This window comes from Lampetra fluviatilis, chromosome 68, assembly GCF_964198595.1.
Source record: "Lampetra fluviatilis chromosome 68, kcLamFluv1.1, whole genome shotgun sequence".
In the NCBI taxonomy this organism is placed as follows: domain Eukaryota; kingdom Metazoa; phylum Chordata; class Hyperoartia; order Petromyzontiformes; family Petromyzontidae; genus Lampetra; species Lampetra fluviatilis.
Window position 1 is genome coordinate 5,210,678 of NC_136342.1, and position 15,951 is coordinate 5,226,628.

General features: G+C 51.0%; 1 protein-coding gene across 5 annotated transcripts in view; it reads right to left on the reverse strand.

Moving 5' to 3' along the window:
* LOC144952557 (long-chain fatty acid transport protein 1-like) overlaps positions 1-15,951 on the reverse strand; it is a 115,423-nt gene that overhangs the window by 76,580 nt on the left and 22,892 nt on the right. For 2 of the 5 annotated variants that reach the window (XM_078883015.1, XM_078883014.1), the window contains exons 2-3: positions 9,931-10,282; positions 799-907 (exon numbers count right to left, since the gene is read on the reverse strand). In XM_078883015.1, coding sequence (XP_078739141.1) covers positions 799-907; positions 9,931-10,115 — 294 coding nt within the window. In that variant the 5' untranslated portion in view covers positions 10,116-10,282. The remainder of the gene's footprint in view (positions 1-798; positions 908-9,930; positions 10,283-15,951) is intronic. The other 3 variants (XM_078883018.1, XM_078883016.1, XM_078883013.1) reach the window with 3 other exon arrangements.

The window sequence follows — 15,951 nt, forward strand, 5'->3', positions numbered from 1 at the left end:
ACACTAGACAACACACTACGCTATACACTACACTATACACTACACTACGCTATACACTACGCTATACACTACACTATACAGTCACTCACTCACTCAGTCACTCACTCAGTCACTTACTCAGTCACTCACTCACTCAGTCACTTACTCGATTACTCACTCGGTCACTCACTCACTCAGTCAGTCACTCATTCAGTCACTCACTCGGTCACTCACTCAGTCACTCACTCACTCAGTCACTCACTCACTCACTCAGTCACTCACTCAGTCACTCACTCAGTCACTCACTCACTCACTTAGTCACTCACTCAGTCACTCACTCACTCAGTCACTCACTCACTCAGTCACTCACTCAGTCACTCACTCACTCAGTCACTCACTCACTCGGTCACTCACTCACTCAGTCACTCACTCAGTCACTCACTCAGTCACTCACTCACTCAGTCACTCACTCACTCAGTCACTCACCTACTCAGTCACTCACTCAGTCACTCACTCACTCAGTCACTCACTCAGTCACTCACTCACTCAGTCACTCACTCACTCAGTCACTCACTCACTCACTCCCTCGATCACTCAATCACTCGCTCACTCGGTGGCTTACTAACTCAGTCAGTCACTCACTCACTTGGTGAATCGGTCAATCACTCACTCGGTCACTCACTCACTCAGTCACTCACTCAGTCACTCAGTCACTCACTCACTCACTCAGTCACTCACTCACTCGCTCACTCACTCAGTCATTCACTCACTCTGTCACTCACTCGCTCACTCAGTCACTCGGCGCCCGCGGTAGCCCACCTTGTCAGGGTGGCGCTGCACCACCTCCTGGAAGGCGACGGGGATGGTGTCGTTCCTTCTCATCAGCCGCCTCACCGCCAGCTTGGTGCGGACCAGCACGGTGACACCGCTGGGGACACCGAGACGCCGGACGGCACGCCACCGTCAATCACCCCACCGCCCCTTCCCCACCGGCACTCACCCCCGTGCCGTGCCAGCATGAGTGGTTTTTTCCACTGGCACACACCCGTGCCGTGCCAGCGTGAGTGATTTTTCCACTGGCACTCCTCACCCGTGCCGTGCCAGCGCATGACACTCCCATTAGGTACCTCATTGAAATGAGAGAGGGATTAAAAGTGTCCCCCCCCCGGGGTACAGCTGGGTTTAAATCGGGCATCAGGCACGCACATTCGAGGCCAAGTCGACCTAGAGGTCAGCCGTGGCCAAGAATCGGACGCGGGTTGCCGGGTGTGAGCAGAGCAGTACGCCAACCACCGCGGCACCAATAACAACGCTGTGGGTGCCGACTCTTGGGCTTCTCTGTATGATGATGATAATAAAACCTACGTGTCCTCACTTTTGGGTCCCCTTGTAAACCAATAACCCTACGGGTGCGGCCTTTCAGGCGACCCTGTAAAATAATAACAACACCCAAGATGTCCTCACCTCTGGGCCACTTTCTTTAACACATTCCTGCGGAGGGAGCTGGTAGGAACGTTGGGTTGCTCGGTCAATGGCCTGCAGGGTCAACGGCCAGGGCGTGGTGTATTCCGCAAATATGCCCGACTGTGAGGGCGGGCACAAGCCGGCATGAGGAGGTTAAACGTTGAGTTTTATAAGGGCACCACGGGGTGAGCAGCCCCTCCCCACCCAGCCCCCTCCTCCCCACCCAGCCCCTCTCCACCCAGCCCCACCCCTCCCATTTTTGGATGCACGACGGACGGACGGACGGACACAACAATCCCCTGTGGGCTGGTGTAACCAGGAGGTTCCTACCAGAATAATAATGACGGATGTCGTAACCTCTGGGCCACCCTCTATATTATACTGGTAGAAACCACCTGGTTCCACCAGCCCACAGGAGATTATTGTGTCCGTCCGTCCATCGTGCATCCAAAAATGGGAGGGGTCGGGCTGGGTGGAGAGGGGAGGGTGTGGGGAGGGGCTGGGTGGGGAGGGTGGGGCTGGGTGGGGCTGGGTGGGAGGGGTGGGGCTGGCTGGGGTGGGGAGGGTGGAGAGGGGAGGGTGGGGAGGGGCTGGGTGGGGAGGGGCTGGGTGGGGAGGGTGGGGGTGGGAGGGGTGGTAGGGGTGGGGCTGGGTGGGGAGGGGCTGGTCACCCCGTGGTGCCCTTATAAAACTCAACGTTTCACCTACTCACGCCGGCTTGTGCCCGCCCTCACAGTCGGCCATATTTGCGGAATACACCACGCCGCCGTTGACCCTGCAGGCCATTGACCGAGCAACCCAACGTTCCTACCAGCTCCCTCCGCAGGACAATGTGTTCGTCATCACCCTGTGTGTCCTGACCTTTGGCCCACCCTGTGTAGTTGAGCCTTCTCGCTGCATTATTGCACCTGATGATAGTTTTGGATGCCTCATTCATTTGTGTCCCATCCAAGTGCACTTTTAGTTTTACGAGTGTTTCTACAACAACGTTTGATGCGTTATCTCTGATGTTGCAAAGTGGCCTTGAACCCTGGGCTCTGAAAGTCGCTCTGCAAAAATAGTTGTTGTTGTGTGTGCGTGTGTGCTGGTGTGTGTGCGCACGTGTGTGTGGGTGCGTGTGTTGGTGCGTGTGTCTAGGTGTATGTGTGTGTGTGGGTGCGTGTGTGTGTGGGTGCGTGTGTGCGTGGGTGTGTGTGTGTGTGGGTGCGTGTGTTGGTGCGTGTGTCTAGGTGTATGTGTGTGTGTGGGTGCGTGTGTGTGTGGGTGCGTGTGTGCGTGGGTGTGTGTGTGTGTGGGTGCGTGTGTTGGTGCGTGTGTCTAGGTGTATGTGTGTGTGTGGGTGCGTGTGTGCGTGGGTGTGTGTGTGTGTGGGTGCGTGTGTTGGTGCGTGTGTCTAGGTGTATGTGTGTGTGTGGGTGCGTGTGTGTGTGGGTGCGTGTGTGCGTGGGTGTGTGTGTGTGTGGGTGCGTGTGTGTGTGGGTGCGTGTGTGCGTGGGTGCGTGTGTGTGTGGGTGCGTGTGTGTGTGGGTGCGTGTGTGCGTGGGTGCGTGTGTGCGTGGGTGCGTGTGTGCGTGGGTGCGTGTGTGCGTGGGTGTGTGTGTGCGTGGGTGCGTGTGTGTGTGGGTGCGTGTGTGTGTGGGTGCGTGTGTGCGTGGGTGCGTGTGTGTGTGTGTGCGTGTGTGCGTGGGTGTGCGTGTGTGTGTGTCTGTGTGTGTGTGTGGGGAGCGGTAGTGTAGTGGTTAGCGCTACGCTATGAACCTGGCGACCCGGGTTCGATTCCCGCTCACGGCCAACACCAGTGACGATTATCTGAACCGGTCCTGGGCCTCCCCTAGGTCGACTCAGCCTGAAATGAGTACCTGGTGCGGTGTGTAAACATCGCCACTAGAGAGACAAAGGCGGTCGGGCGTGGTCCTGGCCACCCACCCCCTCGTGTGCCGTTCCGGCCTTCATAGGTGCTCGCTAACAGCACTTGCCTCTAAAGTCTACACGGAGGATCTTTGTTGTTTTGTTTGTAGGTGCACGTGTGTGTGTGTGTGGGTGTGTGTGTGTGTGGGTTTGTGGGTGTGTGTAGGTGAATGGGTGCGTGTGTGTGTGTGGGTACGTGTGTGTGTGTGTGGGTGCGTGTGCATGTGTGTGTGTGCATGCACGTGCGTGTGGGTGCATGGATGTGTGAGAGCATGTGTGGGTGCGTGTGTGTGTGTGCGTGTGTGTGTGTGTGGGTGTGTGTGTGGGTGTGTGTGTGCGTGTGTGCGTGTGTGCGTGTGTGTGTGTGTGTGTGTGCGTGTGTGTGTGTGTGGGTGTGTGTGTGGGTGTGTGGGTGTGTGTGTGTGTGGGTGTGTGTGGGTGTGTGTGTGGGTGCGTGTGTGTGTGCGTGCGTGTGTGTGTGGGTGTGTGTGTGTGGGTGTGTGGCTGCGTGTGTGGGCGCATGTGTATGTGAGTGCGTGTGTGTGTGAGTGCGTGTGTAGGAGCATGTGTGTGTGTGGGTGCGTGGGTGTGAGTGTGTGGGTGTGTGTGCCTGCACGTGCATGTGGGTGTGTGGGTGCGTGTGTGCATGCACGTGCGTGTGGGTGTGTGTGTGTGGGTGTGTGGGTGCGTGTGTGCATGCACGTGCGTGTGGGTGTGTGTGTGTGTGTGGGTGTGTGGGTGCGTGTGTGTGCATGCACGTGCGTGTGGGTGTGTAGGTGCGTGTGTATGTGTGTGTGGGTACGTGTGTTTGTGTGTGCGTGTGGGTGCGAGTGTGCGTGTGCATGCACGTGCGTGTGGGTGTGTAGGTGCGTGTGTGTGTGGGTGTGTGGGTGCGTGTGTTTGGGTGCGTGTGTGTGTGTGCGCATGCACGTGCGTGTGCGTGTGGGTGCGTGGGTGTGAGTGTGTGTGGGTGTGTGGGTGCGTGTGTGTGTGTGTGCATGCACGTGCGTGTGTGTGTGGGTGTGTGGGTGCGTGCGTGTGCATGCACGTGCGTGTGGGTGCGTGGGTGTGAGTGTGTGGGTGTGTGTGCCTGCACGTGCATGTGGGTGTGAGTGTGTGAGGGTGTGTGGGTGCGTGTGTGTGTGCATGCACGTGCGTGTTGTTGTGGGTGTGTGGGTGTGTAGGTGCGTGTGTGTGTGTGGGTGTGTGGGGGTGTGGGTGCGTGTGTGTGTGTGGGTGTGTGGGTGTGTGGGTGTGAGTGCGTGTGTGTGGGTGCGTGTGCGTGTGTGTGGGTGCGAGTGTGTGTGTGGGTGCGAGTGTGTGGGTGCTGGAGACAAAGGCGGGATTTCTTTGTCGAGAGAAATCCTGCGAGCCGAGAAGTCGGCCTCGGCACGGCGAGCTAATTCACCCCGTTTTAACCGGGTAAAAGGGTAAAAGGTAAAGGTGTCGACATGCCGAGGGGTAAGGTAAAGGGTACACAGGGTAAAGGTGGCGCGGAAGAATTACCCGGCAAACACCTTGTTCACCCCCGTGCGTAGCCAAGCGTGCGGTGCTACATTGAACATTCATTTCTTGAGAAATGCTTTTAGTGGTAAAGGAGTTCAACACACACACGCTACACTCGACACGAATACACACGACACAATGTACACTATAACACACGAAACATACGACACTATACATAATACACTACACTATACACTACACTACACACTACACTACTATAGACTACACTATACACTACTATACACTACACTATACACTACATTATACACTACACTATACTCTACACTATACATTATACACTACACTATACACTACACTATAAATTATACACTACACTATACACTACACTACACACTACTATACACTACACTACACACTACACTATACACTACTATACACTACTATACACTACACTATACACTGTACACTACACTATACACTACACTATACACTACAATACACTACACTACTATACACTACACTACACACTACACTACACACTACACTATACACTACACTACACACTACACTATACACTACACTATACACTACACTACTACACACTACACTATACACTACACTATACACTACACTACACACTACACTATACACTACACTATACACTACACTATACACTACACTACTACACACTACACTATACACTACACTACTACACACTACACTATACACTACACTACTATACACTACACTACACACTACACTATACACTACACTATACACTACACTACTATACACTACACTATACACTACACTACTACACACTACACTATACACTACACTATACACTACACTACACACTACACTATACACTACACTACACACTACACACTACACTATACACTACACTACACACTACACTATACACTACACTACACACTACACTATACACTACACTATACACTACACTACTACACACTACACTACTACACACTACACTATACACTACACTATACACTACACTACACACTACACTATACACTACACTATACACTACACTATACACTACACTACTACACACTACACTATACACTACACTACTACACACTACACTATACACTACACTACTATACACTACACTACACACTACACTATACACTACACTATACACTACACTACTATACACTACACTATACACTACACTATACACTACACTACTACACACTACACTATACACTACACTATACACTACACTACACACTACACTATACACTACACTACACACTACACACTACACTATACACTACACTACACACTACACCAGGGGTCTGCAACCTTTAAGACATAAAGAGCCACTTGGACCCGTTTCCGAAGGAAAAAATAGACTGGGAGCCGCAAAACCATTGCAACATTTAAAACAAATATAACACTGCATATATTGTTTCTTACCTTATTGCTATATACAGGATCGTGCAGTCAGCTGTCAATCTGAATAAAAAAAGGACTTTTTCACTTAACAATGTAAAATATATTTTTGCAAATTAATAGCTAAATTACCTGGTTAATGGGATTTTTGCTCCTGAACCTCAGTGCACAGTGTCTGCACATCAGGGCTGTAAGACGTCACCTTCATTTTCACACAGGCTTGCAAGCTGTCATCTGTGAGGCGTGATCGATGTTTGTTTTTAATATAGTTCATGTTGGAGAAGACCTGCTCACATACATATGTGGAGCCGAAGATCGACAGGACTCCAAATGCATACTTTTTCATGTTTATATAAGTGTTGGGGATGGCATTCCATGTTTCGAATACAAGTTTGTCCTGTTTGGGAAGGTTTTCAATATCACTCCATTTATGATTCTGAGCCAGAATGGCCTTCTGACGGGCAACATCCTCAAGAGTAGCGGTCAAGCATTTGAACTTGGACACCCATATATCTTTGTCGGCTATATCGGCCAGTTCCATCTCAAGATCAGGTTGACTTACACCTGCAAATGCAGTCATATTCAATAGGGATGGATCGATCGCCAGGGGAGTGACAGGGAAGGATAATGTCGTTTTTTCCTCTCTGAACTCACAGAATCGTTTCCCAAACGAACTTTGCATTGTGGTGATTGCAGACTTGAAATATTCCAAATTTATCGTATCATGACTTTGTTTGAACTCTCTCAAAGAGGGAAAGTGAGACAGTGTACCTCTCTGTAAATCTTTGACAAACACTGTCAACTTGTGCTCGAATGCCAAAACCTCCTCCAGCATGTGCAGGGCTGTGCCTCCTTTCCCCTGAAGGGTTGTATTTAGCGTGTTTAGATGTGCTGTCATGTCTACCATAAAATGTAATTTTTCCAGCCACTCTGGCTGTTCCAGCTCAGCAAAGGTGAGCTCTTTGCTGCCCAGGAAGGTTTTTACTTCTTCCAAACATGTGACAAAGCAACGGCAACGTTATTGCCTGTCACCGGGCGGGCAGTGTGGAGCGGAGCGGCGACCTGTCAGCAGCGGCAACGCCACAGCAGGTGTCACAGTGCGCCTCCTCCCCTCGCTAGCATCCGCCCCGGAGCCGCGGTCAAGGTTCAAAAGAGCCGCATGCGGCTCCGGAGCCGCAGGTTGCCGACCCCTGCACTACACTATACACTACACTACTATACACTACACTATACACTACACTACTATACACTACATGAGGTTTAGTTTGTTGTCCTGCCCCCCACTACACTACCGTACGTGCACATTCACACGGAACAGAAATTGCCCAAGTGATGAGGTGACAGGAATCGATGCATAAAACTATAAACTATGAAAAACAAATAATGTTTTACTTAATTTTACCAGCTAAGGCCCCACCACTGATCTGCGTAGCTCTTTAGCAGAAGGGACGTGCCCATCACAAAAGAAATCTCAATGAAGTGGGCTGATCATCACCATCATCACCATCATCGTGGAAATGTGTAGCAGTAGCCAAACACTCGGAGCGCATCTTGCTAAATGTGGAGAGGAAAAAAATACCGGAGGACCCAGAAAAAGAAATCCACGCGACCACGGGCAGAGAGAGAGAGACACGCAAATCAACAGCAGCAGCAGCAGCAGCATGCGTCTAGGTCTGGATCGAACCCACGACCCCCTGCAGACCAGGCGAGGTCGTTAACATCTCCTAGCCACTGTGGTTGTGGGTTCAATCCGGACACTACCACGTTTACAGTGTCTGGCTGCTGCATATTTCCAAGTGATAAGAGTGTGAGCGGGTGGAGTTTGTGTGTTCTACTCCTGTTCTACAGAGTGAGTGAGTGGAGTTTGTGTGATCTACCCCTGTTCTACAGAGTGAGTGAGTGGAGTTTGTGTGTTCTACCCCTGTTCTACATAGTGAGTGAGTGGAGTTTGTGTGTTCTACAGAGTGAGTGAGTGGAGTTTGTGTGTTCTACCCCTGTTCTACATAGTGAGTGAGTGGAGTTTGTGTGTTCTACAGAGTGAGTGAGTGGAGTTTGTGTGATCTACCCCTGTTCTACAGAGTGAGTGAGTGGAGTTTGTGTGTTCTACCCCTGTTCTACAGAGTGCGTGAGTGGAGTTTGTGTGTTCTACCCCTGTTCTACAGAGTGAGTGAGTGGAGTTTGTGTGTTCTACCCCTGTTCTACAGAGTGAGTGAGTGGAGTTTGTGTGTTCTACCCCTGTTCTACAGAGTGAGTGAGAGGAGCTTGTGTGTTCTACAGAGTGAGTGAGTCGAGTTTGTGTGATCTACCCCTGTTCTACAGAGTGAGTAAGTGGAGTTTGTGTGATCTACCCCTGTTCTACAGAGTGAGTGAGTGGAGTTTGTGTGATCTACCCCTGTTCTACAGAGTGAGTGAGTGGAGTTTGTGTGATCTACCCCTGTTCTACAGAGTGAGTAAGTCGAGTTTGTGTGTTCTACCCCTGTTCTACAGAGTGAGTGAGTGGAGTTTGTGTGTTCTACCCCTGTTCTACAGAGTGAGTGAGTGGATTTTGTGTGATCTACCCCTGTTCTACAGGGTGAGTGAGTGGAGTTTGTTTGATCTACCCCTGTTCTACGGAGTGAGTGGAGTTTGTGTGATCTACCCCTGTTCTACAGAGTGAGTGAGTGGAGTTTGTGTGTTCTACCCCAGTCCTACAGAGTGAGTGAGTGGAGTTTGTGTGATCTACCCCTGTTCTACAGAGTGAGTGAGTGGAGTTTGTGTGTTCTACCCCTGTTCTACAGAGTGAGTGAGTGGAGTTTGTGTGTTCTACCCCTGTTCTACAGAGTGAGTGAGTGGAGTTTGTGTGTTCTACCCCTGTTCTACAGAGTGAGTGAGTGGAGTTTGTGTGATCTACCCCTGTTCTACAGAGTGAGTGAATGGAGTTTGTTTGATCTACCCCTGTTCTACAGAGTGAGTGAGTGGAGTTTGTGTGTTCTACCCCTGTTCTACAGAGTGAGTGAGTGGAGTTTGTGTGTTCTACCCCTGTTCTACAGGGTGAGTGAGTGGAGTTTGTGTGATCTACCCCTGTTCTACAGAGTGAGTGAGTGGAGTTTGTGTGTTCTACCCCTGTTCTACAGAGTGAGTGAGTGGAGTTTGTGTGTTCTACCCCTGTTCTACAGAGTGAGTGAGTGGAGTTTGTGTGATCTACCACTGTTCTACAGAGTGAGTGGAGTTTGTGTGATCTACCCCTGTTCTACAGAGTGAGTGAGTGGAGTTTGTGTGATCTACCCCTGTTCTACAGAGTGAGTGAGTGAGAGGAGCTTGTGTGTTCTACAGAGTGAGTGAGTGGAGTTTGTGTGATCTACCCCTGTTCTACAGAGTGAGTGAGTGGAGTTTGTGTGTTCTACCCCTGTTCTACAGAGTGAGTGAGTGGAGCTTGTGTGTTCTACAGAGTGAGTGAGTGGAGTTTGTGTGATCTACCCCTGTTCTACAGAGTGAGTGAGTGGAGTTTGTGTGATCTACCCCTGTTCTACAGAGTGAGTGAGTGGAGTTTGTGTGATCTACCACTGTTCTACAGATGTCACTACGAACCGAGGGAGACTAACCGCACTTGCCTGCTAAAATAAATCAACTTTACAACAACAACAACAACAAAGTGAACGCCTCCCAATACCCCGCACCTCCCCGCCCTCCCTCCCCCACGGCGCCACTCACTGGAGGTCTCTGAGCGCCGTCTTCCCCACGATCCGCAGGAACCTCCACCCCCCCGTGGCGGCGTAGACCCCCAGGGAGAGCGCCAGCAGCCAGCCCCAGGCCAGCCCCATGTGCAGACGCAGCGCCAGCGCGGGCAGCAGCCGCAACGCCGCCAGCGCCACCGCTCGCCGCTTCTGTCCACGCATCCTCCTCCTCCTCCCTCTCCTCCTCCTCCCTCTCCTCCTCTACCTCCGACCACCAACACGACAAGATGAGCCGACGCCGCTCCGGCACCTCGGGTCGGGGTTGGGGGGGGGAGAGACGCAGGGCAGGCAGCGGATTTGACGGCAGCCCGAGACTCGTCCTCGCAATCCTGGAGTGGGGGGCGGTGGAGAGAGGCCGCCGGTTTTATTTTCTTGTCTGCAATCGACACCGCCGGGTAACGTCACAGCGTGCACGTCCCCTGCCTCCCCCCCCAGCGTAGGTTTTGCACAACCCGTAATTGGATACACGGCGGCACGGACGTGGCGAGTCCAACGCGTTATCTGTTTCATAACGCGACGGCGATAAAAAATGTTATTTTATTACTTTTTATTTTCTATCTCCGTGACTTTGGCGAAAGAACCAAGAACGGGGCATCGAACAAGCGGTTGTACAGCTGCAACCTCGTCGTAGCAACATCATCATCATCGTCGTCGTCGTCACACGAGGCGTCGGGATGCTGCTGGATGCTGCTGGACGCTGCTACTCGCCACGCGCCTTCAAACTTTATTGAGCGCTGCACCACGCATCTCACGCAGCGGATAGAACGCGAGTTGTGTGAACAGAACGATGTCGCGCACTGACCAGACTCAACACTGCCCCATAAACTCAACACTGTCCATAGACTCAGCACTGTCCATAGACTCAACACTGTCCATAGACTCAACACTGCACCATAGACTCAACACTGCACCATAGACTCAACACTGCCCCATAGACTCAACACTGCCCATAGACTCAACACTGCCCAGACTCAACACTACCCATAAACTCAGCACTGCCCAGACTCAACACTGCACCATAGACTCAACACTGCCCATAGACTCAACACTACCCATAGACTCAACACTGCACCATAGACTCAACACTGCCCATAGACTCAACACTGCCCAAAGACTCAACACTGCCCATAGACTCAACACTGCACCATAGACTCAACACTGCCCATAGACTCAACACTGCCCAAAGACTCAACACTGCCCATAGACTCAACACTACCCATAGACTCAACACTGCACCATAGACTCAACACTGCCCATAGACTCAACACTGCCCATAGACTCAACACTGCACCATAGACTCAACACTGCCCATAGACTCAACACTGCACCATAGACTCAACACTGCCCATAGACTCAACACTGAACCATAGACTCAACACTGCACCATAGACTTAACACTGCCCATCGACTCAACACTGCCCATAGACTCAACACTGCCCATAGACTCAACACTGCCCATAGACTCAACACTGCCCATAGACTCAACACTGCCCATAGACTCAACACTGCCCATAGACTCAACACTGCCCATAGACTCAACACTGCCCATAGACTCAACACTGCACCATAGACTCAACACTGCCCATAGACTCAACACTGAACCATAGACTCAACACTGCACCATAGACTTAACACTGCCCATCGACTCAACACTGCCCATAGACTCAACACTGCCCCATAGACTCAACACTGCCCATAGACTCAACACTGAACCATAGACTCAACACTGCACCATAGACTTAGCACTGCCCATCGACTCAACACTGCCCATAGACTCAACACTGCACCATAGACTCAACACTGCCCATAGACTCAACACTGCCCATAGACTCAACACTGCCCATAGACTCAACACTGCCCATAGACTCAACACTGCCCCATAGACTCAACACTGCACCATAGACTTAGCACTGCCCATAGACTCAGCACTGCCCATAGACTCAACACTACCCATAGACTCAACACTGCCCATAGACTCAGCACTACCCATAGACTCAACACTGCCCATAGACTCAACACTACCCATAGACTCAACACTGCCCATAGACTCAACACTACCCATAGACTCAACACTGCCCATAGACTCAACACTACCCATAGACTCAACACTACCCATAGACTCACAGAGACTCACAGAGACCCATATAACCCATAGAGACGCACAGAGCCTCAGAGACCCATAGAGACTCACAGAGACCTATAGAGACTCCGATACCCATAAAGACGCATAGAGACTCATAGAGACCCATCGAGACGCACAGAGAGGCAGAGACCCATAGAGACCCATAGAGACTCACAGAGACCCATCGAGACATCGTGGCGATGCACTCCGCTACTGCTCCTGATGCGGTTCTCTGGGCTTTGACCGCCAGAATGTGACAATTGTGGCGGCTGCTGCTGCATCATCATCATCATCAGTTGACAAGAAAAATGCCGATGAAACACGAGACCCCCCCCCCCCGCCCCCCCCCGCCCCCCCCCCAGCGATGTTAGAAAGACGTTGATTTTGCTATGAGTGGAGACCGCTCAACAATTCGCAGTTTTAAAAGACTCCTTCACCAACTCCTTCACCAACTCCTTCACAAACCCCCACCCCTCCCCCTCCCCGAGAAACTCCCCAAGTTGTTTCTCACTTTGAGTTTTTATTTTATTTTGCCAGGCCAGGCGGCCCACGGAACTGCGGCCATCACCAGTGATGGCGGCTCTCTCCCGAAGGGGGCAAATCATCAGCATCGTCATCATTGCCATCATGTGGACATTTATAGCAGCCAAATACTCTAAACGCATAAACACCCATAGAGATACACAGAGACCCATAGAGATACACAGAGATACACAGAGACCCATAGAGTCACATAGACACCCATAGAGACACACAGACCCACGTAGATACATACAGAGCCATAGAGATACAGATCCATAGAGACCCATAGAGACCCACAGAGACCCATAGAGACACACAGACACCCATAGAGACACATAAACACCCAGAGATACATCGAGACCCATAGAGACACATAGACACCCATAGAGACACACATACCCACGTAGATACATACAGAGCCATAGAGATAGACACATAGACACCCATAGAGACCCATACAGACCCATACAGACCCATACAGACCCATAGAGACCCATAGAGACATATAAACATCCATAGATACACATAGAGACCCATAGAGACCCACAGATATACATACAGACCCATAGAGATAGAGACACATGGAGATACAGACCCATAGAGACCCATACAGAGTCATACTGACCTATACAGACCCATCCATACAGACGCATCCATACAGACCCATAGAGACCCACAGACTAAACTAAACTATTTTTATTTGACACACTTTCTATGAACTCACTCTGTCTGTTGTTGTCGTATCCTCAAATCTTGTAACTCAATTTTAACCCACTTCCCAATGTGGTATCGACTGCAAACTTGGTATACTTAAGGTCATTCTGATGACAAACCTACATTCTATCATAAACATTTATTTTTATATGTTATGTTTCGGCTTGGGTCTAATCGTCCACGCTCAACTGATGTTGGCTGTAGATCACCACGGCCCCTAACGTTGTGGCAAGCCTGCAGTCGTGGAGTTCTTCCATTACTAGTACGGTACATTTCATAAAAGCGTGTTTTTAAAAAAGTTGACTTAGATATTACTTATTTATTTGACCAGGTAAGGTCCCACTGCACTACGTAGCTTGTCTTCAGAACCGACGCGGCTGCCACAAACGATGGCGTTTCAACGAAGTGGGCTCACCACGCGGAAATGTAGAGCAGTCAAAACGCTTTGAGCGCGTGGCGACGTCGATTCTAAATGTGGGGTGGAAAACACCGGAGGACACGGAGACAAATCCACGCGACCCACGGGGAGAGACACGCAGACTCCAAATATACAGCAGCAGCACGACCTCCTGTATACCAGGCGAGGTAGTCAACATCTCACAGCCACCGTGATGATGATGATGAGAGAGACACAGACTCCAAATCTACAGCAGCAGGCGTCAGGGTCGGGAACGAACCCACGACCTCCTGTAGACCAAGCGAAGTAGTCAACATCTCCTAGCCATCGTCATGATGATGAAGAGAGAGACGCAGACTCTAAATATACAGCAGTAGGCATCGTCAGGGTCGGGATGGAACCCGCGACCTCCTGTAGACCAGGCGAAGTAGTCAACATCTCCTAGCCATCGTCATGATGATGAAGAGAGAGAGACGCAGACTCCAAATATACAGCAGCAGTAGGCATAGTCAGGGTCGGGATGGCACCCACGACCTCCTGTAGACCAGGCGAGGTAGTCAACATCTCCTAGCCACCGTGATGATGATGATGAGAGAGACACAGACTCCAAATCTACAGCAGCAGGCGTCAGGGTCGTGATGGAACCCACGACCTCCTGTAGACCAGGCGAGGTAGTTAACATCTCATAGCCACCGTGATGATGATGATGAGAGAAACACGCAGACTCCAAATCTACAGCAACAGGCTTCAGGGTCGGGATCGAACCCACGACCTCCTGTAGACCAGGCGAGGTAGTCAACATCTCCTAGCCACCATGGTGATGATGATGAGAGACGCAAACTCTAAATATACAGTAGCAGGCGTCAGGGTCGGGATCGAGCCCACGACCTCCTGTAGACCAGGCGAGGTAGTCAACATCTCATAGCCACCGTGACACTTTACGGAAGGCCGGATCTGGCGGTAACGATTGAGATTTGAGTCAGGGGGGGGGGTGTTCCTGATTGTGCGATATTAGCCCACCGCGCTAAACGGAGGTGGCGTGGTGAGGACAACAACAACAACTAACCAACAACAACAAGCCGTTCTAAAGACATTCGATTACCATTTAGCAAAGTGGTGTAGTGCAAAGTCGCGTAGTGTATAGTGCAGTGTATTTGTTTTGTGTATAGTGTAGTGTGTAGTATATAGCGTAGTGTGTAGTGCAGTGTATTTGTTTTTTGTATAGTATAGTGTGTAGTGTATAGCGTAGTGTGTAGTGTATAGTGTAGTGTGTAGTGTATAGTGCAGTGTATTTGTTTTTTGTATAGTATAGTGTGTAGTGTATAGCGTAGTGTGTAGTGTATAGTGTAGTGTGTAGTGTATAGTGTAGTGTAGTGTGTAGTGTAGTGTATAGTGTAGTGTATAGTAGTGTATAGTAGTGTATAGTGTAGTGTGTAGTGTAGTGTATAGTAGTGTATAGTAGTGTATAGTATAGTGTATAATGCGTATCCAACCGAGCTAATCGGAGGTGCGGTGGCAGTGGGGAAGGACAACAAACTAGACGCAACAATCAGCAAAATAAACCACAAACCACCTGGAGGGCCGCGGAGACTGGAGGTGACTCCTTGCGGCTACGAGCCGCGGGGGGTCGGGGGGGCGAGGGGTCCGTACGTACGTGAGGACACACACACAGGTGAGGACTCACTCACAGGTGACTCACTCACAGGTGACTCACTCACAGGTGAAGATTGTTGGCACCGTACGTAGCCAACCGTGCTAATGGTGGGGGTGCGAAGTCCAGCAAAGAAAAGAAACGAGAGCAAACACAACAAAGGCAGCGGCCACTAAGTGGCGGTGACGTCACCACGACGCTTGTGCCAGGCCAAGTGCACCTTGAGGCCACGTGAAGTGTCGAACGCCCGCTGGCAGGAGGTCACGGGGCAGACCCAGCAGGTGCCACGGGTCGACTGACCGAGATGACCGAGATGACTGGCTGATGCACCACCTGTGCCCCCTACTGTACCAACTTGCTGTGCTTTAGCCACCCGGCACTCCGCTCGTTGTTGTGAGCGTCGCTCCTCCGCCCTCCGTTGTTGTTGGAGGGCGACTGCCTCCAACTGCCCAGTAGCGTCCTTCACGAGCCTCCTCCACTGAGGCCGATCTTGACACCGCTGGTACCAGTCATCGGCAAGTCCACTCAGCTCCACGTCCTCCTGCACCACATCACTCCATCTCTTCTCTAGCCCGTGCCGCGCCCGTTTAGC